General features: G+C 36.5%; 1 protein-coding gene across 1 annotated transcript in view; it reads right to left on the bottom strand.

The window, feature by feature from the left end:
* Positions 1 to 311: 311 nt before the first annotated feature.
* Positions 312 to 22127, bottom strand: part of GBE1 (1,4-alpha-glucan branching enzyme 1) — a 166485-nt gene continuing 144669 nt past the window's right edge. The window contains exons 15-17 of the mRNA XM_074144821.1: positions 10700 to 10827; positions 8892 to 8954; positions 312 to 368 (exon numbers count right to left, since the gene is read on the bottom strand). Of these exons, the coding sequence (XP_074000922.1) occupies positions 312 to 368; positions 8892 to 8954; positions 10700 to 10827 (248 nt within the window). The remainder of the gene's footprint in view (positions 369 to 8891; positions 8955 to 10699; positions 10828 to 22127) is intronic.

Below are 22127 nucleotides of genomic sequence, written 5' to 3'. Positions count from 1 at the left end.
GATAAAATTATGTAAACAACAATTTAATTGAGAATACCTGCTGCTTTGCAATATCTTAAGTGTAATTTTGTACTACTAGAACTACAAAACCAACGTTTTCCTTTCTGCCTCTTTTGTAAAGTTTCCTCAAAAGAGGTTCTAGCAAGTCAAGAGCTCTGCAATTATACGTGAATATAATCTTAAATTTTAAACACCTAATACTACTAAGTTTCAGAAAGCCTCCTTAGAGCAAGTTTTGTTATACTTAGTACTAGTACAGCGTATCAGCACTTCTTTTATGACTTGCTTCATCAGTGGTAGTTACGAGAACTTCATTTTGGAATATCCGTATTCTGAAGCACAATAGCCACTCTGCTTGGAATGTAGACCTAGTAAAAATACGACAAAAACAAGAATAGCTGAAAAAAAAAATATCAACCTCACAGGATACAATTTCTAAATAGTAGCATGTGAAAAAATACATGTGAAATATTTTAACTGTTAAAAATTTGTCATTTGTACAATGTTGTGGGTCATATTAATCACACTTAAAGATTATTGGCTGCTTAGTCCCCAGCACTTGAATTACACAAGATAATCTAAAAGTTTAAAAGGCAGCTTCATTGCAGACTCTTTTGTTGTTTTGTTTTTTTTTTTTAAATCTTACCTTGATATATTTTAAAGTGGCTACCAGTAGAGGGCCTCATATGACTTAAAATGACCAGTTTCAAAAACCTGAGATCATCTAGGTCAATGGACCGTACAATGATAAATGACAAAGTTTCACAACAGCATTTGAACACTCTTCTGCTGTGAATTAAAGTTGCCCCAAGGTCTATGATATCATCTCATACAGGTAAATACCAGTAATATAACACAGCAGTGTATTCATCTCACTCTTAGTATCCATGCCATTTCAGTGTCTGAGCAATAAAACTCACTCTTGAAACGAGACAGATTTAAAATTAACAATTCAATTATTGCATTTTGCTTCACCCTTTTTTCCTGATCACCATGAAAAAAACCCAAACATATATAATCAAAAGACTTCCCGTAGATCACAAGAGAACTTGTGGCAATATATTTTACGTGACATTTCTTCCAAGCAGAGTAGAATCACAATCGGAAAACAAGACCAGTATGTACTACCTACCAATTACCTTGATATACGGTACTCCGTCAATTGTCAAGCATATGAATGTGTTTGCTGAACAAGTCAATAAAAATGCAATTATAAAAGGTAACACAAGATTGAAGATTATTTGCTTCATTCTGACAATATCCTCTTTTGGACTATCCTCCATCCCCATGGAATACCTAATATTCTGCAATCTCAACTATGTTATCTGCAAACTAGAACCTGATGGCATGAAAGGCTTTCATGGTTTTCAAAATGGAATAAAGCAATAAAGCAAAAAGCTTAAGGAAAAGGAGAAAAATGAAAAGAACAGCTGATCTTCATTGAACCAGACGGAGTTATGTGCAATGCTTCTTGAAAGGCAGTGAGCATAATGATTTCCCCTAAGGTTTCAGTGATAAATAGCTTCTACGAATCTGTGCAGGAAAGGAAATACTTAATGAAGTCAACTAGCTCGGAATGTATATATAAGGAGAGATTTTAAAATAGTGTATTGAGAAATTTAGCACTCTGGGTTTGTATGATGAAGTAAGAAAGGAGAAGGAACAAATAGAAATAATCTAAGAAAGAATGTGTAAAAAGTTACTTCTGTTAAGGCAACAAAAACGAACATTAATACAGGACACAGCAATTCTCAAATTTATTCTGGTCAATAATGTGTCAGATCCTAGGAGGAGTAAATTAGCCCAGTGCCTTTAAAGTCAATTTACATCAGCTGAGAATCTGAGAGTAGTGCAGAAGCATCCCACTCCTACCACTTCACTGCCAATCAGAATTTTAAAACTAGTTTTAACCACAATTTCAGAACTTTTGCAAATGATTGTATCTAGACTGATGAGAGAGATATTTTCTGTTTTCCATGAAGATAGGCAACTGTCATCTTATCACTTTAGTCATGTTTTTTTCCCTGCCTGGGCAAATTAAACGTGTTTTATTGTCTTTTGTTTTGGTGGGCTTCTTGCTAAATCACAGTAGAGCCAAATATGGTATTATCTCCTAATCTTATCAACTTATTTTTCTGGTCAGTGTAACCACCTCTAAGGCTTAGATAAAACTGAAAGAAGCAACAAAACAATCAGGGCATGATGAGTAAGTATTAACTATTGATTAAATATTATTTCCAGTGCTGTACAATTTTTTTAAAAAGAAAAATACTACAAAAGTATTATATTTGTAACAGGAATTATATCTATCAGGGTTATTACTCCCCCTACACCCAACAGTATTTCCAGAAATACTACAGTGTATATGCTCTGGCTTTATTATTTGTCTAATAGACAGAACACAGAACATTTGTGTGATGGAGAGAGGAGGGAAAAATGACCAATATGGTTGGAAAGACTGCTTGTCTCTCCTGAGATAAAGTGAAATCTGGAAGGTTATCTGCCAAGGATCTCAGCAGGGTTTTCAGCCTTCTCAGCCGTGATTTCTTACCTCTGCTCCTTCCTCTTCTGACACCCCAAATCCCAGAGCTTCCTCTGCCTTTCCAATCCAGTATTATTCCTCTTCCTTCAGCACGTATCACCTGAACTACCACTCTTGTAGTAACATATCCCCATTAATTTACATTTATTTTCTCTATCCTCTTCCTGAGTGGACTGAAGTGTACCAAGTAGACTGTGCTCCAACCATATGCTAAAAAAGTCAGGAAAACATCACTGACAGGATGAGTTGAAATGCAAGCATCTTACTGTATGTTTGAGTCCAAACATTTTCAAATGAATAAAAATATGGATAATCCTTAGCTAAAAGCTAATTAACTAGTAACATTAGGTATATTTAAATTGATGTCTCCACCTGCTTTAGATTAAGAACTCTACTTGATTATAATACTTTAATCCATTGTTCTGATTCATATTAGAACACATACATACAACACTTAATATTATAGATATTATTATTATAGAAATAAATATGCAATAGCATACAATAAAAGGCAAACATCCTCAGACACTGGAACAACCAGCCTCAGTTGTATCTTTCTTAAATCCTAAAAAAAATGGCAACCGCAGTTCCTTTTTGCATTTCCTAGGTAAAGTACCACGGTGGGTTTTTAACTCTTTTTTTTTTTTTTTATTCTTTAAATTATTTAGGTACAAATTATAATAAAGAATTTTAAAGATAATTCCAACACACTGAAATGGATTAATGAAGACATCTGTTCTGACATGTTATGAGACATGTCTGTGACAAACTCCATTCCATTCCACTTAGTATCCAGCATAACCCTGGCCCTTTTCAGTCAGGCTGCTACTCAGAAGGTTGGTTTCTAAGCTTGGACTGATGCATGGGATTCCCCTGCACAATTTTTCTTCATTAATTTTTTATGAAGCTTCTGTTGGCTAAATCCTCAAAATTTATTGAGACACACCTGCATTGGACTTCTAGCATTCGATTTATCAACTACTCACCCTAATTCAGTGTCATCTACAAATCTGCTGAGGGTACGCTCTGTCTCATCACTCCAGTCACTGTTGAAGACTCCAAGCAGTATCAACCCCAGCTGCAATTCCTAGCTAGAGCACTCTGCTTGATACCAGTCAACAGCTTGACACTGAGTTTCTGATTCCTAAAAACTGGCTGGGCTTCTGCAATTTTAACTCACCTGAATCTTATCCAGCCTGTATTTCCTCAGCTCCTAGGTAAGAATGCTCTAGGAGACAACACTGAAAGTTTTACTGCATTGATTGTAGTAACCTCAAGCATACAGCCAGAATCATTTAATCACAGGAAGCAATCAGGTTGATCGTGCATGTTTTGCCTCTACTAAAATCTGGGTTGGCTTTATGATTGACTCATCTCATATACCCCACTTGTTTGGATACAGATTCCACAAAGAGGTGGTCCTTGACCTCTCAAGGGTCTGAGGGGAGAGGCTAACTGGCCTACAGATAATTCAGCCTACCTTTTCCCTTTTACTACATCCTTTGTTCAGTTGTCAGAAATTTCCCCTGACCCCTATGATTTTTCACAAACGACAGTCAGCAGCCTTGCAATTACATCACTGACATCTTTCCAAATCTCTGGGTGTATCTCATCTTTAAGATGTCCCTAAACTATTGCTCTGCTACTGTTACTTTCTTTCCAGTAGTGTACTGGTGCACAAAAGGGTCTGGGAGCAAACTTTGCCCTTGGAATCTGCGCTAAAAAAGGCATCAAATACTCCTGTACTCTCCATAGTGCCCATCACAGGTTTGACTCTTCTCTCTGTCAAGGGACTTAATTTTTTTCTTAAGCTGCTTTTGCTATTAGTATAGTTGTAGAATCCCCTTCTTGCTGCTCTTCATTATCTCTAGCTAGTTTGTACATATATAGTACATAGCCTAAGATATACGCCTACCTATAGATAGGTAAGTACAATGGAAGTATATAGAGATGTCCTGATTAATATCATCATAGCAGACCTTGTAAAAGGTCAGTAAAAGACATTCATCAGTACAAGACATTACCAGAGATACATAATTTCTGATGTTTTTCTGTACCCTAGGAGGAGGGTCTCAGAAGTTTATTCTTGTCTTCTCTTTTCATATACTGACACTGAATTACATAGTTCCAAATACCAGCTTCAGTTCTGGTCTGATCTTTGCTCTTCTAACCTTCTTTCTGATCACAAGGTTTATCCCATTCATGTCTCCTTCACCATTTCATGAGGCTCACTTAATAGACATGGATAGAACTGAAAACCCAAAGTACAGAATACTAAAAAGAATACAAAGCTAACCATCTTGACTATGTAAGTCAATCAAACCACCCTCTGAAACACTCTTCTGTTTAAAGTTTTCTGTGTTCACCTTAAAGGCCCTTCCCAGCTCTTTTCTCCCCAACAAGCTCATCCACGTAAGAAAGGGCCTCAGGAGGCCCAAACTCCCTGCTGAAAGCAGGGTCAGCTATGAGGTCAGACCAGGTTACTCAGGGCTTTACATATCTCAGTGAATTGGCTCTCTGCTTTCTGCATCAACTGCTTATGTATTACCTCGTGTCCTCTAAGGTGTCACACGAACTCTGCTATTTTAGGAAACTGTGAAGACATCTAAACCCACACAGAGGAAGACTCACGAGGCCTGTTCTGATGGGGGAGTGGAATATGGGGAAAGGAGAACATCAGATCTATTTGGGACAGAGTTGGCGTGACTCAGCTGTGAATAAAAGTTTTTGACAAAGTTAACCTTCAAATGTTTAGTCATCAAACTATCGTTGAAAGTCTCTTTATTCTCAATGGAGCATTCAGCAGGAATAAAGTGGAATAATTGTGGTTGACTTCACAGGCAAATGATGTGGATAGGAATGTTGTTTATAAGTCAAATACATACAAAATTGTTTTTTGTTATCACCTCTGACCTTTCTATATTGTACGTGCATTTAAACTCTGAGGCAGTTACACTGTCTGAAACCAGGCAAATCCCACACAGACCAAGGCTTCTGGCACTAAAATAGCACAGCCACTCTAATAGAGACAAAACCTCCACTTACTACAATCAACCTATTTTCCACCAACATACACAGTGTTCTGTCAAGATCACAGTCCATTCATGTAGGCTCTCTCACAAACAGGGAAGAGCAACTGATGCTACTACTAATTGCCAGGAATATATACAATGCTTTTCACCCATATAAATGCTTACTCCTTATCTTTTTTGCTGTAAATATCCACATAATTTCAAGAAATGAGAGATTATAAAGGCTAAGAATACAGGAATACCACACACGAGGCACCTGTGAACAGCAACAATTACAATCAGGAAGCTCGCCTTAGATATATTGGGAGAGGACTACAATGCATAGCCACCTCCAAATGTATCTGAAACCCCACAAGCAAGAAGTTCTGCAAATGACAACTGCTACTTTCAGATCTGTCAGACTAGATTCAGTAGCAGGTGCAAGCACAACTGAAATTGGCTGGAACTGCAATGAACTACTCTTCATCCCACTTTCAGGGCTGGAAAACACCAAGCCCTAAAAATCATTTCAAGGTCATTTTGCAACAGATGGGAGAATTACTGGAACTCAGAGCTAGATCAGGCACTGCAGAAAAATATTTGATAGTGCATATTGCAGCTGGTAGATGCAGAAGGCAATGTCGCAAGAGTCTGTGCCAACATTTTCCCAAACTTTTAATTAAAATGAGGGCTTTAGACAATCTCATGTCTCTGTATCACTACTAATTGTCAGACAGTGACACTATTCTGAGAATATAATTAACCATCAATGAATAAGATACATGATAGCTTTTGCTTTCTGACTATAATTTGTTATATAAAACCTCAGACATTTCGTATTTCATTTTGCTAGATATTGCATATGACAAAAAAGGTATGCTTAAAATAATATGAAGTTCTGCCTTGCAATTTGTTTTTCAATTTACAGTTGTACAGCATGAATATGCAGAAAATAATTTCTCAGACTGTCTTGCTTTATTTGTGCAAAAGAAGTCTATATACTGCACAGGCTGTATCTCAAAATTTCTCCTCTATCATCTTCTGTGCTCTTGCTTCAGGTTAAGAAACAGTACTTCAAAATGACAACAAAAATCCCTGGCAAACACACACAAGTAGACTGAAAAATAAGATACGATGAAAGGCAATGACTAACAGAATAACTTCGGAATCATTACTCTTGATTGTGGGTTTTGTTTGTTTTAAGACGTCAAACAATCAATGAATAATAGCAAGTAAATTTATGTCTTAAATAGACCTTGCTTGTATTAAAGTCTTACTGATTCCCCTAGTTAAAACGGTTAATTTTCTAGCTACTACATTCTGTCTGTATATCTGTGCATATCAAGGGAGAAAACAGTTAAAAAGTACATCAGTCCCTTAAAATTCAATACATAAATCCTTATCATGAAAGTTATTCAAATGAGTATTTTCAAAGCTAAGGTCACTAAAAGCTTTTAGATCATTTCAGTCTATGTGAATATTTTAATTTGTCAATAGACCCAAGGAACTGGGAAGTTGCACTTTAACATTGAATAGTACACATTAAGGTCAAGGTTAAAAACCCAGCCCAGCAGTAAGGATATTCTTAAAATAAAATATGTAATTCAGTTTCATTTAATGTATCAGTGGAGGCCAAAAATAGAGAATTGGAAAAAATAGTACTGGGGGCAAGGGGAAAGGAGTATTTCTACATCTATTTATTTTTTAACTAATTGGAAAGAACTACAGAAAGAGCAAATCTATAAAAGCTGAAATATGTTAAACAATTATATTTCTCAATAAACTGCACACTAATTTGCCAATAGCACAACATACTCTGCAATACTCTGTTTAGCCTGCTTATTACTCAGTTCTGCTGGTGCACGAAGTATCAAAGCACAAACCCCACTGTCTTCATATAAATCTGAACTTTTGTTATGGTACAAAAGTATTAGTTACTAGTACAGTTACTACGTTGATATCTAGTTACATTTTACAGTAAAATTAAACCAAGTTGGATGCCTTAGAAAAGACTGACAAAACATTTTGAATGATGAGAGTTATTAGACATGGCTCTTCCTCCTCCCATCCCAAATCTAAGTTTCACATCCAACTACAACTAAGTAATCGACAAATGACTTTGTACATAAAGGGGCACTAGGATGTGACAGGAGTTGAAATGTGTGTGCAGCATTTAATTTACATCTTGCAAAGAGATGATAAGACATAAGAAAAATTATAAGTTTACAGAAGCATTGAAAAAGCACACAACTTTTATAAAACATATCTCAAAATAGGAGAATACCACAGCAGAGACGTAAACAGAAATATAGCTGCGGTAAAAGGTTTCTATTTTTACAATGACAAAGTGGTTAACAGCTTGTTATTAGATAGGTTGATTATGCGGAAAGTTATGTACATTTCATATATTTGTTAACAATCCAGAACAGAGCAAGCAGTGAAATGGAAAAATTAGATTATAATCATTATTTAAATCAGCCATATTAAAAAGGACAGGTTTTGTGCATTTTTCTATGGAGTTTTCAAGGCGTGTCCGATTTTGAAATCTGGCCCTCTGCAGCAGTACTAAAGCCTGAATCATCATCTATTCATCAAGAAATTTTTACAGTGAAATGCTTAGCAGTGCCTACAAAGCTTCCTCTTCATCCAGGGTTCTTTGCTCCGGGAATTTCATATCTCCCTTCTTCTCATTTTGCAGTGTCACTTTGAATATTTCTTTTATTAGGTGATGTTTCTAGAATGAATCATGTCACATTTAATCTATTTTTGTAACACATTTGTGCGCTATTTAAGCTTGACTTGAGCAGCATAGTTATTGTATGTGATTTCAATTTGTCATAGCCCTCTGGGCATGTTCTACTGACAATGTTTGCTGACACACCTTGAAGGAGGTACATTTGTCATTAAAAAAAATATTTCTTTGAAGTTTACGGTGGAGGAGGAACTAAAATGTTTGAAACAAGAAACTTAAGTCTCATGCATCATGTAAAGAGAATAAGATAATTGTTAAACACCAGGAAAATAACCTTTATGAGTTTATTGGGGTGGCAGCATATGTTCTTTGAAAAGAAATAGGAGGAGAAGCCTTCTACTTGTATTTTAGAAGCTTCAACTAAGACTAAAGCAACTCCCAAGGATAACTGATTATCCAAAAACTGGGATGTAAATTGCTATTTAAAACAAAACATTGTTGGTTTATTGTAACATAGCAGCTGGAGGTATTTACTGTAACATATGTTCGTTCTTACTTGGAGTTCTATCTTGCTGAATTTACTCAGGTTTTCCAGATTTTTTTTCCCCAATTACTATTGCTTGGCGTCCTTTTACTAGCATTTTACCTCTATGTGGTGCCTGTGGCATCTTCTGGGGTGTTGGCTGAAGGTGGTCTGTGAATTGGATTGCTGAAGGACATAAAAGAAAGTTAACATGACCCACACTGCTGGGTTTCTTTCTGACCCAGAGGTGCCACTGCCATGCCACAGTTTATGCTGCAAAAGTGCATTTGCTGCTTTGCTTGTCACATGCCTTATCGTTCACATGCTCCTAGCAAATTGCATCCTCACATTTTGTGGTATTTTTGTCTGCCTTGGATAACTTGCACTCACCATCTAAGAGTCTAAATGTGAAAGATACATTCCAAATCACAGTTAATTGTCTTGCAAAAGTTAAGTTAGTGGTAGATAATTAAGATGCTCTCCAATCACCAAAGCAAGGTATTTGAATTGGACACACGAAGCAAGAATTCTGGAAGCATTAATCTGCTACATAACCTTCAGGAATTAAATCTTAGAGCCTTAGTTTCTTTGTGTGTAAATGAGCATAGATACTTACCCACACTACGAAGACATTGTCACATACAGATACTTTAAATAAATAACAAAAGATGTTCCCAAGATCCTTTACACCAAGCACGATGAAAGTGCAATAATTCTTTTTTAAAACAAGCAAACGAGATAAATGCCAATACCCTGAATACAATGAAATACAGTGAATGTCAGTAAGAGGAAGAAAGAGAGAGATTAAAAGTGACAATAATTCTCAGGAGTTCAGATCTCATGAGAGATGTTAAGATGTGACAATAGAAATTGACATCTCTGTTCTGTCATGGAAGAAAAAGGGCCCACACAAATCAGTGCAGATACTCCATTTCTGTAGCCTGGTAAGATTATAGGTGTAACTTACAGGTGTTTGTGTGTATAAATATACCTATGCATAGAGACATGCACCCCTTCACCCATATATATGTTTTAGATATGAAAATCTAGTCAGCAATATAAGTGTTCTCAGAACTTTTTCAGTGAACTCTGCCTCAATTCATTGGCTTTTTGAATCTTACTCTGTTGTGCTTGTGAACACGTACACACATGTACATATGTAAATACATACATAAAGAATGGGAAGTATGTGTATATATGTATGCATATATAAAGAATGGGAAAAATGACATTTTTATATTTTTAATTGTGGTAAGTGATTATGATTTCAAGAGTAATTAAGAAAGGTAAAGTTTTTATTAGTCACCATCTCAGCTAACAGAAATTGTACACAAGGATATGCTTCCCACTTCAGATGAAGTGATTTGTGGGAAAGTCTTTATCCTTTATTCATATAGCTTTAAGACTGGAAATTCTTAATGTGAACAGAGGAGGTCTGTTCCATTTTGTAAAGTTTTTCTGTAAACTGAGGAGAAAGCCAGTTGGCAAACACATGATTTGCTCCAATTCGTGTTTATGGAGTTAAGCAAATGATTTTAAGAAAGCAATGCAAGTTTCAGCTTCTACAGAACTTTACATCACAAAGCAAGCATGAAGATGGGGTTTCCCAAACATAAAAATAAAGCAAATGATATTAAGAATGACAATTCAAAAGCACATTAGAAGGTTTTCATGCAAGATGGCAAGGAACGTTGTGTGCCAGACACTGCAAGAGTGCATGCAAATTTAAATGTAATGTCAAAAGAGAAAAATCAGTTAACATTATAGGTTATAATCAAATCATAATATTGTCATCTCTACTGTATTCATACAAAGGCTAATTTCAGAAAATAAATTAACGTCCCTCAAAAAAATACTCATAGAATAGACTCCGTATTTCTCAAAAGAACTTCAGAAGTTATTCAGATGAAATCAGAACAAAATAATCTTACCAGAAGTGAATTAGGTCGATAATTGTGAGAATATTCTTCAGAGAAGTACTCTGTACTGTGGTCCAGCCTTTGATGCCCTCCATATTCTGCAGCATCAGAATCCAGAAGGATTTTATACTTAAAAATTACTATTAAGGAACTATGCCAAGTTACTCTTAAATGGGAAATAAATCAAAGTAAAAAAAGTAGAAGAACTGCTGCAACACAATTTATGCTAATATACTCAATATAAAGCAAAAAAAAAAAATTAAGAAAACTTAAGAGTGGAATAATATACAGAATATACAGAAGCTGTATGACATTTTGTCTTGAAAATTTCATCTCAGTATCGTGACTCCTAATAAAGAAAGCACCTTCCAGTCTCTTCTGGAACCTTCCATTAAGAATAAGTTCATAGTATTACAGAAGAGATGCATAGCACTTTATGTGATGAACTAGATTAAAAATGTACCAATAAATAAAATAGGTGGATTTGAATTGCATTTAGGATGTTGCGTAATTGTGACCATCAAAATCAACTGGCGTTTAGCAATATTTTACAGTCTGTCAGAATCTGATCAAGTGTTAATGAGAAGAGCATATAGTTTTAAAGAACACCCCACAACTCCTTTGAGAATTTTTCAGAAAAGAGTTTGAATTATTATAGCACAGAGGAACAAAAGAAAGCTTATATGTATAGAAGACCTTTTAAGAGACAAACAAACATTCTCTGTCTGCAGTTGTTAAAATGAGGCGAGTTATTTAACAGTGTGACAATGAGTTGGAATACCTGTACAGACACTTAAAGGATTCAAACAGATTCAAGTTAAAAAAAAAAAAGATAAAATAATGTTGAAAGAAGACAGACACACAATAAATAGGCAAATAAAGAGCTAACACTTATTCAAAAGTCAAATCCTTCTTATTTGGGACAACAAAAAATAGAATGTTTTAATTTTATGATTATTTCAGTACATTTGAATTTCTTGGTTGAACATAACTAAAACATCCTTTTCCCTCCTGAAATTACAATAGAAAGCCTCAACCTCCACTCTCCACCACCCAAAATATACAGAGAGGGTGCTCCACAATCTGCTTCCTTAATTTTAAACCATGGAAGTCCTTATTTTGCTAGAGCTTGTATTTAATAGGATTAAGGAAAACTAAAGCAACTCTCAAGTCAGTAGTTCTTAAATTAAATTAAATTTACTCAATCTTTTGAAAACAGACCTGCTCAAAAATCTAAGGATTTTGATATTAACAGAACCGTTTTTAATTAAGTTTTTTTACACTATCAGATGAATTTAGGAAGTTTTCCAACTGCCAGTCTTACTGATTTAAATCTCTAGCCACAAAAAAAAAAAAAAAGAGATTGAAGCACGACATAACAAAAAGTTGCATAAATTAAAAGTAACTGCAAATTCACTCTGAAACACTTCCGTTTAGAAGATTGCACAGGTTTTGCTGACAGAAGGCAAAGAAAAATAGATGCACGTGAGGAAAGCAGAAAAGCTGTCAATTAGCTACCAAATCACTAATGTTGAGAAACCCCTTCCCTGCAAGTATTTACAGCAAAATGAGAGAAAGATCCAGAACTGCCAAGTTAGTTGTTGATCTCTAGAGGGCAGATGCCTGAAGGGAGAAACAGCCGATCACCACATCTGCTGGCAAAATCTTCTTGTTTGTTACTTTATAAAAAAAAAAAAAAAGAAAAAAGTTATGAAAATTATACTTTGCCAGCTTTAGTCCTCAATGTCTTATATGTGCACTACATACACACGTCCCTCACCCTTTATTTTATAAACACATTCAAATTACCATTCATTTGTCGTCATGTACAACATAGAAAAATACAAACTGGAACTTCTAGTTACTCTCTCCAGTGCCCTTTCAAACCCAGCATCAGCAATGGCTGCTACTGTTCCACTGTATATTTTATTAATGTGGCAGGGGAATGTCTCCCTCAAGCATTTCACTCTCTGCTTCTGTGATCTATGCTATACATTAAATTTAATAATTTATCAATGTTGCTGAAAGCCCTGACATCTTTAATGATTCCTTTAAAACTATTTACAGCAAATGCAATTGTTATGGCTATGCTAATTTTAAAACAATTTATCCCATTTCCTTAATCCAGGCTATAAAAGTATATCTAGCAGTGCTCTCTAGAAAAACAAAGTTAGTATTCACTGCCTCTCCACACCTTACAACATAGCATCCATGGCATAAATACCGTTAACCAGATCCTGAAGAATGGGATCAAAAAGAATTTGAAGATCTTCACAAATTAGATATTTCTCAGGGAAAAAATAACTAATTTGGTAAGCATGCACATTTGCCTTCCAACCTCAACCTCACAGAAAAGCTGCTTGTCACCTTTCAGAATTTTATGAGCATCTAGGTTTTGGAAAAATACTTTCATGAAACCATTAAACAGTTATGCATTTTAATTAAGCATGTAATAAAAATATTTTCTTTTGCAGTGGGGTTTCTTTTGTTTCACCGACAGAGTGCTGGAAACACTAGCCTGTACCCTGACTGAAAAAAAAAGGCCAATTTCTGTTCAGTTTGATGCTCTGACTACATTTCCTAACCACTACTCTCCTTCCTAGTGGAGAAGAGTAGCAAAAGCAATGAACTCTTGCATAGACAGAGCTGGAAATGGAAAGGCTGTCATTATCTACCACATTAATTACTGAATTACTATGCTTTTATGATGTTTTGAAATACATATTTTAAAGCCTTTTTTTATTTGATCTTATGCACGTTTAATGACACATAAAACACCACTAAGTAAAATACAAATCATAAAATAGGATAATTCATATTTTGTTCCTCAACCTTTACTATTGACTAAAAAATCCAAGTGCTATTTGTGAGGGTGATGGTCCAACATAATTAAAAGCTTTGCAGAAGAGCAGATAAGAATTTCTACTGACCAGTTGTAAAACAAGGTTAGGCTTACTGAGTATTTATAAAGAAACTCCTCTTTTGTCTATGGTCTGGTTTCACTTGCTTAAACATCTACCACAAATCAAATATATCCAAATAACATTAAGCACGTTGGGCCCTCTGTATTACATATGACAGCCGTATTACACAGATTACCTATGTGACAGGTCACTCATCAAGCTAGAAAGTCTGGACATAACTGAGCAAGACTGGACATGTAGGAAGGGTAACCCAACATATACAAAAAGACCGTAGGTGATCCTGATGGTTTCATCTTCATCCATTCATAATCTGTTTTAAAATATCAGGATTAGGAACAATTATGGTTTTTATTTTATTGTACAATCAAATGTTTAAGCATTCATACTTCTGGTTCTCTGATGCTTTCCAGCCATACCCTTAGAGCATGTAAGTAAATAGTTACTTAAGTAAATATTTATTTTCTTTTTAACTCATATGTAAATCAGCTCTCATTTTTTCACTGCACTTCTCTATATACAAAAGAATACTTAATAAGGATTTAATTTTTATGCCTTGCTATCATTTCTTGGCTAAAAGCAAATGGCTATGGTTCTGGCAATAAAGATGGGACAAAGATAAAAGTACAGAACCAAAAAGTATCAAAAATTGTGCTGAAACACTTAATTTCTGTCTGTATATAGAAACTTTCAGAAAGCGAATTTAGGCTAGAAAGAAAGAAGTGTATGAACAACAGAAAACATGGGAACACTTTGAAAAGCTTTTGATCTTTTAAGCGGTCTTGGGATCAGATGGCTGTCCTGAGCCAGCTATAGTGGCAATGGTAGTAACGCTGGCATGATTCCATGCCTAATCGAGCTGCAAGTTTTAACCATACGACAAGACTAAATTTACTCATTCTTATTACATCTACATGGATTAAAAGATTTATTCATGAAAGTAACAGCTAAGGTACACCTGGATGGTTTGTTTAAGGTGTCCTGAGAAAGCTTTGGGTGTTTTTTTGTTTGTATAAACAAAACAACTTTCCCATAAAGCCTTTTTCAATGTTTCCTAAGGTAAATTCTTTACGGAAGTAGCTACAGTATATGTACTGTCATAGCTGCACACAGCATACAAAAGACTCTCTCTTCTTAAGGTGGCTATATCTCATTAGACAGCTTCATATATTTACTTATTGTTCAAAATATATGAGTAAAACCTGTACAAAAAGCAAGAAATATTTAACTAGGGAATTTGACACACCATGTAAGAATGGTTTGGTGGTCATTTTGTCAGTGTTAGGTTAATGGTTGGACTCTGTCTTAAAGGTCCTTTACAACCTAGGTGACTATGAAGTTATCACACTAATTTTCTCCAGGTGAATCTATCTCAAGAGAAAGAATAGAAACCCTCCCTCATTTCACTTTGAGAACTTAGTATATTCTCTAGGTAGGTCTCTGTGTGTATCTGTTTGTTCACCTTGAAGATGCAACCCAGGGTTATTCAAAGAAAAAATTCAAATTTAATTAATTCAGTTTAGGGTAGTTCACAGAATGTGTTAATTCACCGTCTCTTTCCTCAAAACTGAAACTGACTGCACAGGGGATTAGAGATACAATGTACAAAAGAGTCAAGTGCAATGCTTTGAAAATGTCATTTTGTTGACCGTGACTTACCTCTTGTATGCTTAGACATACACATTGAACTGGGAGCGCAGAGTCAGAGTCATGGAACTGATGCTTATCTTTAGCGGTACAGTTGCCAGACAGAAAGAAAGCACGTACTGAACTTCCACCTACCTCATGCGTTCACTGGATTCTCATGTTTGATGTTTGGTTTTGATTTGTTGATTTTGTGTGGGTTTTTTTTTTTGTTTGTTTTGTTTTTGTTTTTTAAAACACTTGCTCGTCTTTAAGAACTTTTCTGATAGAAATAACACAAAAAAAGCTGCAGCAAGCTGCTTTTTAGGAATGGCACGGTTTAAAAGTTGTAAGTTAATGAGAGAAGCAAGCTCACCTAGGCAAGAAAGGTGACTTTCACTTACCACAAGAGTTTACTCACAGAAGGCTAGGGCACAGTATCATAAGTAAGTCTGAAGGAGAAAAAACAAGGATTACAAGTCATAGGATGGGACCATAGGGATGGGAAAAACAATGAGTCAGTCTGGAAGGGACCTCTGGAAGTCAGCTACAGGGTCAGACCAGATTGTGCAGAGCTTTACCCAGTAAGTTCTTGAAAATGTTCAAAGACTGAGCCTGCACAACCTCTCTGGGTAATATGTTCCAGCACTAGCTTGACATCAGCACTGTGGAAAAGTTTTTCTTAGGAAAGGCATGATCTCTGCTATTAGGCCTGTAGCTAGGAAAGCAGTACCAAGACTGCAATAATCCCCATCAGATACTCCGATTCAGATTTTAGATTGGATTTACCAGCATCGTGATCTGTGCTTTCCCAACAGCAGAAGATACGTGGTAAAGAATGCTATTCATTGCCTGTTTTTCAAAAGTATGTAGAAAAGCTGTTGCAAAGAGTGCCCAGATGGAGAAGTCGCCAGGATGACAATGAAGGTAACACATGATTTTCATGTACAAAGGCATTAGCTGGTTTGAGAAGTCAAAGGCAACAGTAATGAGCCCGGGCCAAAGGAATATATTCACACTACAGAAAGCAAGAACAGGTAAGCTGTCCTGGAAACAATTTTCACTGCCTAAATACTACCTGTAAAATAAAAGAAGAGATTTTGGCACTAAGTGAAGACAAGAAACAAAAGGAGAAAAATGAAAGCCCAGCACACCAGCAGCTGTAGAACTGACAATTGTTATTCTCAAGATGGATGGAAAGAAAGGGAAAGAATACCAAACACCAGCAATTTCTCAAAGAAATCGATTTTGAAAAAAAAAAACAAGCTATGGGCACAAGCATAACTTATGAATTATTAATATGCACACAGAACAAGAAATATAGACACAGATCAATACGGCTAATTAATGAACTTTTAATTCACCTCATATCCTAGAAAGAAGCCTAAAGAAAGTGGAAGCTAGATTTTCAAGCTAGGCATAAAAGAATACAAAGACAGTAACACAGAAGCTAAAGGGACACAATATATGCTATTAAGACACATTAAGGAAAACAAGAACTCAGTCATCAAATGCACCACAAACACAGAGACGATAAAGGAAAGTACAGCTGCAAGGAGGACCGTAGAGAGTCTGAAATGGTCAGGCCCTTTCGCTTTTAATAATTCTTGAATTTCACTGAAAAAACCAGTATAATTAATTTCAAGATGAAGGTTACCTCTGTTCCTCCTCTCCACACTCTCCTAATTTTGGAGAAGACTAAAGGGTCAACCTACTATTGAGAAAAAGCATATATTAGAGAGTATTTGAATGAATTTTCTAATTAAATTAAACACCTTGGCCTGATGAACTTCAACTCAGGATATTTAGATAGTTGAAGCCATTTAGCACTGAACTTACAGCACAGTACTGAGGAGGAGGGGGATACTGTACCTTTTTGCTTCAACCAAATATGGATGCTTTTTGCTTAAACCAAATGTAAATTTAGATATGTAAATCCATACAGCTTGGTAATCATGAACACAAAATGCTGATTTACTTTTGTGCCAAGTTACCAAGCCTTGTTAAAAAAAGAGGGAGGGATATATACAATTTAGCTTAATATTAATGACATTTCCAACACTGTGGAAAATTTAACAAAAACCAGCGTGGGATCTAATGGAAGGGAAAGGAATTATTCCTGAACTTTAAGTCCCTTTCCTATTCTTTCTCCTTCCTTTCAGCCGTGTTCCTTTTGACTGGAAGGAGCTTTCCATATGGAATTTTTACTGCAGACAGGCCTTGGAATCAACCACTACCCCAAAGAAATGTCTAGTCAGTATTACAAAAAATAAAAAAGGAAAATTATGAATGGTTTCCCTGTTAACATTCAAAATTGTATCTACAATCAGAGAACTAGAAACAACTGACCTAGATGTTGATTATTCATCTATCTCAAAACTGAAGCAAATTAGGCAGAAATAATTTGTTAGCTCAAGCTGCCTGTTTCTCATGAAAAAGCTTCTGAAAGAGCATAATTTATGAAGTAAAATTCCAGCACGAGGATAGAAATGTTTTTCTTTTTCCTTCACATAATGAAACAGAAATCGGGCAATAGCATATGCCACTCTAATGGCTACACAGACTCATAGTGCTGGAAACCTGTGCTTTTTCCTACACAGATCGAAGAACCATTCTCACATTAGTGTGCTATATTTCTTATTCACACCTATTAACCTTACTGTATCAACTACCTTGATAGAATTTGGCATTTGGCTGATCCTAAATTAAGTCCTTTGTCTCCACGTGCTGGATACCCCCTGAATTCTAACAGGCAGGGACAGCTACATAACCACACTTCAAAGCAGCCTGCAAAGCAGCCTCTTTGCCTTCAGCAATCACAAGCCAGTGACTCATTCAAGTGACCTTATTTGCTCATTAGAAGCTCTAGGTGCAGGTTGCAAATGTCAGAGAGCCTGAATTAATGTTATGGGGTTTGGTTGGGGTTTTTTTCCATTTTTTTTTTCTTTTTTTTCTTTTCCAAAAAAAAGTATATTTTTGCAGTATTTTGATGATAATGTTTGCGATAACTCAGGTCTCATCTAGCTGTGTCTTATGAAAACTGACTTCAAATGTATTTATTCACCCTAAATTCATGCCAACAATAAGCGTATGACTGGTATTCATTAACTCTAGCATTACAATGCTTTGCTATATTATGCCATGTAAAAAATGGCAATATTTTAAACAAAGTAACCATTTCTTCCCATGACATTTTTTTACTGCTTGCACTTTAGCAATATATGACAACATGAAATGTCAAGATACAGAGGCAAACACATAGTGATGCATATTGCTCAACAACATTTAGAGGCTTCCATGCTCACATATAAAGTTAAGGGCTCAGTCCTTGAATGTCTCACAGTAGGGTACATCATTGTAGAACAGAGCAACCCAGCATCAAGGGAAATAAGTCAAGAGAGAAGACTGCAGTATAAAAGGGAAGGAAAAACTAACTCCAAGCCAGCTGTGACTCTTCATATAGTTTTTGACTGGCTGACTGCTCAGAAAAAGACTTTCTAAACCAAGTGGGAACAGGACCCTAACGGCTACTGACTACCACTTCTCTTATAAAAGTACAATAAGGCTTGCTACGCCAACAGCCTACAAATAAAGAACACCTGAAAGAATAATGATATTTTCAATGAGACCAGAACAGAGGAACGAACACCTACAAAAGTGTAGGCCAGAGAGACAGGAAGCTCTATATCTTTTAACATAGCTGGAAACATATCTGAGAAACTACATATGACAACACCTTAGCGATATATATTACTACAATATACTGATAGGCCAAAGCCATCTGCTTAATAAAGGCAAATTTAATGACAAGTCCTACATGCACTGATTTCGCTACTTCAATTCATCACACAAACTTAAACCTAGGCAGTGAAAGGATCATGTTTCCCCACAAATCCCAGTATCATTCTGGTAAACTTTTTATTAACAAGAATTTTTGACTGCCTCAGAGTATCACAAAAAAATCCGCCAATTTCTAAGAAAAATCCAAACAGAATGATAACAAATTCTTGTTCTTACATATTTCTGCCTCAGGTAAAAGTTCCAAAGGGATCACAAAGAATTTCTCTTAAAGTGGAGAAATTATTCTGAAGATTTAGTGTCACATAGAGGATGCTTCAGGAACTGCTGTAACATGATTCTGCTTTTGAGCTTGTTTTCAGGGAAGCGTTTCAGTGACTCTCTGCATCTTCTCAGTTCTAATGCCAAAGTATCAGTTATGTCTAGTTTAGTTGAGATGAGGCTTTCTGAAGAGAATTAATTATGAAGATGAACATGTAAGGATATCGTATAGCAGCTATTACTAAGATTTCAGCAGTTCTCTAAAACACTTGATAGTAGTTCCCAACTCCAGGGCTTTCCTTGGGTTAGAGGCAAACTTTTACAGAGAGGAATGGGATAATGGAAGGCTTCTGCTTTCATTATGAATGAAAAGATACTGAGAATGCAATTGCTAGATACAGTATTGCTTAGCTTTCTCCTATTCAGAACAAAAATGAAAAGTTTAGGTATGTTCAAGGTGTTTACAGAAAACTTATCATCCAAAGACTTTGCTAGCAAGCGGTACTAAACAGAAGTGAGATTTCTATGGTGTATATCTGCTTAAGTACATATATTGTTCAAAATTATTTGCATCTTCAGAATTCAAGATACTGGAAAGAAGCAAAGGTTCCTTCCTTCAGACGTAAAAATCCAAAGTTAAATCAGACCGAAAGCCAGTTGGCAACAGTTCCATTCCAGAGGATTTTCTGGAATTTTCCCTAGTTCATGCATTTAACTGCCAGAGAATAAAACGAATAGGGGAAGAATCACAGACTGGCAGGGGTTGGAAAGGACCTCTGGAGATCATCCAGTCCAACCGCACTGGCTAAAGCAGGTTCACCTAGAGCAGGCTGGACAGGAATGCATCCAGGCAAGTTTTGAATATCTCATAGATTCATAGATTGGTCCAGGCCGGAAGGGACCTCCAAAGGTCATCTAGTCCGACCTCCCTGCAGTCAGCAGGGACACCTCCTACTAGACCAGGTTGCCCAGGGCCTCGTCGAGCTTCACCTTGAATATCTCAAGGGAAGGGGCCTCAACCACCTCCCTGGGCAACCTGTTCCAGTGTTCCACTCCAGAGACACTCCAGAGTGTTCCATCTCCAGAGAAAGAGACTCCACAATCTCTCTGGAAAGCCTGTTCTAGTGTTTTGCCACCCTCAAAGTAAAGAAGTTTTTCCTCGTGTTGAGATGGAACTTCCTGTGTTCCAGTTTGTGCCTGTTGCCCCTTGTCCTGTCACTGGGCACCATTGAAAAGAGTCTGGCCCATCCTCTTGACACCTGTCCTTTGATATTTATAAGCATTGATGAGATCCCCCCTCAGTCTTCTCTTCTCCAGGCTAAACAGACCCAGGTCTCAGCCTCTCCTCATAAGAGAGGTGCTCCATTCCCTTGGTCATCTTTGTAGCCCTCCACTGGACTCTTTCTAGTAGTTCCCTGTCCTTCTTGAACTGGGGGGCCCAGAACTGGACACAGCAGTCCAGATGTGGCCTCACCAGGGCAGAATAGAGGGGGAGGATAACCTGCCTTGACCTGCCGGCTACACTCTTTTTAATGCACCCCAGAAGACCATTGGCCTTCTTGACCACAAGGGCATATTGCTGACTCATGGACAACTTGTTGTCCACTAGGACTCCCAGGTCCCTTTCAGCAGATCTGCTTTCCAGCAGGTCAACACCTAACCTGTACCAGTGCATGGAGTTATTCCTCCCTAGGTGCAGGACCCTCCAACTTGCCTTTGTTGACCTTGATCAGTTTCCTCTCTGCGCAACTCTCTAGCCTGCCCAGGTCTCACTGAATGGCAGCACAGCCTTTGGTTGTTGAAAAGGTGATTTTTGGTTTGGGGAATATTCTGTATTTGAGATTCCCAAATGAGAACACTAAATTAAGAGAACTACTTCCTCTCAGAGTTGCAAACAATACAATACTGTAAAACCAGACATTCTTTTACAATACGAACAAGGCTCTTGGAGCTGAAGGTGCACCGTGTTTCAAAGAGAATTCAGAGCAGCAGTAGCATTTAGAGCTCTCTGCTCCCGCCAGAGGCGGTGGAGCATGTCACACACTGAGGACAGAGAACCACAAAATCCAGTGTTTGCTTGAGGCAGGAGGGATTAGTCAGACAAAGCACCTTAACAAAAGCAAATACACTGTTTGTAACTGGCAGTTCCATTAGTAATAAAAACTATAGCTTAGTGAACAAAAACCAAATATGGATCTTTATGCTCTAACAATTTAAATTTAAACTATATATGATGTAAATAAAATTATACTTCACATACTTAAGAGACAAGGATATGTACAGACACTAACATATTAAAAATATGATATAAAGTGTAAATATGAAATATTATCTGTATACCTTGTTTATATCACATTTGTTTTGGACACACTTGCACTGTTGTTAAGTTTCAGTATGATTTTCAGTGAGCCAAAATAAAAAAGGATGTAAAGAAAAACCCTTATCATCTAAGTCAATAGCAAACATCTTCCAATGAGTTTCTGCCTACATTTAAAATAATATTAAAAAAAAAAAAAAATCAATTAGCAACAACTATGTTTCTGATCAAGATGCAGTAGAAAGTTACTTCAATGCCCAGAGTGAACTAGTAACAGACCAACTTACTGAAACCCAACTGGGCCTTGATTTGCAAAGTAAACCCAGTGAAAAGAAGATTTTGCAATTTGTTCCAGAAGAGCTACTGTAGAGCAGCCTCAGCTGAAACAGAAGTTCAGGATTCTATACAAACAGTAAATGCCTCATTTATAAGGGGATAGGAGATACTGGTGCTGTAAAATAGATACATGAAATATTTTTTGAAATGACTGAAAAATTTAGAGTGCTGATAAAAACCAAAA

The sequence above is a fragment of the Numenius arquata genome, chromosome 1, assembly GCF_964106895.1.
Source record: "Numenius arquata chromosome 1, bNumArq3.hap1.1, whole genome shotgun sequence".
Lineage (NCBI taxonomy): Eukaryota > Metazoa > Chordata > Aves > Charadriiformes > Scolopacidae > Numenius > Numenius arquata.
Note: the sequence above shows the minus strand (reverse complement) of the source record. Positions and strands in the feature narration are given on the sequence as shown.